This window comes from Zingiber officinale, chromosome 1A, assembly GCF_018446385.1.
Source record: "Zingiber officinale cultivar Zhangliang chromosome 1A, Zo_v1.1, whole genome shotgun sequence".
Taxonomy (NCBI): Eukaryota; Viridiplantae; Streptophyta; class Magnoliopsida; order Zingiberales; family Zingiberaceae; genus Zingiber; species Zingiber officinale.
In genome coordinates, this window is record NC_055987.1 from 167,644,702 (window position 1) to 167,646,385 (window position 1,684).

The 1,684-nt window shown below is 37.9% G+C and overlaps 1 protein-coding gene across 1 annotated transcript; it reads left to right on the plus strand.

Moving 5' to 3' along the window:
- Positions 1–254: 254 nt before the first annotated feature.
- LOC122012215 (inactive protein RESTRICTED TEV MOVEMENT 2-like) lies at positions 255–1,310 on the plus strand. The gene is made up of 2 exons (XM_042568688.1): positions 255–403; positions 492–1,310. The coding sequence occupies exons 1-2, from the start codon at positions 313–315 to the stop codon at positions 1,181–1,183; spliced, it is 783 nt and encodes a 260-aa protein (XP_042424622.1). The 5' UTR covers positions 255–312; the 3' UTR covers positions 1,184–1,310.
- Positions 1,311–1,684: the final 374 nt, after the last annotated feature.

Genomic DNA, 1,684 nt, shown 5'->3' on the forward strand with positions numbered 1-1,684 from the left:
ATCTATTAGTTTAATAAATCTAAAAGGAAGGAAACCTAACGAGAAATTTAAGAATTCTCTTATGTGAGTTCCAACCAAAAAGAGTGTAATCCACAGAAGAGATAACTTCTTGCCCATGCAGGGAGGCAACTCTAGCCTTTGGCACAGGGAATAACAAAGCATACATAGCCTTTTAAGCCAAACAACCCACCCCTACCAATATCTATATCTATATCTATATATATGAGGCAACAACCATGTCTCCCAATTCCATCCACCCACAGTTTATTCAAGTTCGCACAGGAAACAATTTGATTCAGCAAGACAAAAACCATGTCTTCTCTTCGATCTTTCGAGGACTTTGAGCCCTCTTCTGAGTGGGTTCGTGAAGACGCCTTCGGAACTCTTCTCATTCATCTCCCAGGTAAACCTTACAATCATGCATGCTTTCCTTCATCGATCCACTTGGTAGAATTATATATATATATGTTTTGATTGGTTATGTATCGTAGGATTCAAAAGGAATCAGATCAAGGTGCAAATAACCAACTCCAATCAGATTAAGATAAGCGGTGAAAGACCTCTAGACGATCAACATTGGAGCCGGTTTGTGAAACAAGTCCCATTGCCGGAGCACTGCAAGGTGGCAGAAACCCGAGCCAAGTTTGAGAATGGGGTGCTGCATGTTAGGATTCCAATTGCTCAAGTTGCGCCATCTACAACAATTCACAAATCACCGACGCCGTTGCCAATGGAGAAGGCGGCAACTGAACTACGTGAGAAGACAGAGGAAGGAGGAGATGGTAAGCGTAGGAAAGCAGTACCTGAAGGGGAATTTCTACCAAAGGAACAGAAGCAGCCTGCGGAAGCCAAAGAAGATGTAATTGGCCAGAAAGAACAGCCCAAGGAAAAACCTGAATTAGAAGGCAGATCAAATAGTGAAAACAAACAGGGCCAGCAGACGAGTCCAGCACTTCAAACAGATGATACATCCAGTCAGGAAAAGGAAACAAAGCGACTAGAGAGCATAAGTTTTCCAGATTCCAGCAGCAAAGGTGGCGAGATGATGGCAAGGTACAGTATCAACAACCTTCTCATGGTACTCACTCTGGCTAAGAAGATACTGTTGGCGAGCGTCGCTATTTCCAGTTTAGTTTTAGTTGGCATTGGTTTGTATTTCATGTATAAACAGGAAGACGAGTAAAGTAGGTCGATGTCTTCAGCTAAGAACACCTCAAATTGCATGCATACATGTAATACAGTAAAGTTAATAAGATAGATATGCATGGAGGAATAAAAAACAAGATAACACGTACGGCTGCTATTTAGCATTTTTCTATCTTGAAAAGTGCACGAAACCAGACACAAACCTCGCATCATGCAAGTCCCAAAACAAAATGGGTAAACATTAAGAAAAAAATAAAAAAATTAATAAATATTGAATTCAAAATTAATCGTCAGAAAAAATAGAATATAAGATGTTTATATAATTTAGTTAAGAAATCCTAAACTTTAAATATAAAAAAAATTTAAATTATCCTAAAAATTATAAATAAATAAATATATATATAATCTAAAATCCTCCTTCAAACTCACGATGTTATAATTAAAAGTATTGAGAGTTTGTCAGATAAGAAACGAAAGCGTGAAGTAGAATGTGACTTGGTAAATGTATTAACAATCTGTATCTTTGAATGAACAAAAG

Coding starts and splice junctions, on each gene's coding strand:
- LOC122012215 (XM_042568688.1), top strand. CDS start 313: ATGTCTTCTCTTCGATCTTTCGAGGACTTTGAGCCCTCTTCTGAGTGG. Junction 404..491: donor TCTTCTCATTCATCTCCCAG/GTAAACCTTACA, acceptor TATGTATCGTAG/GATTCAAAAGGAATCAGATC.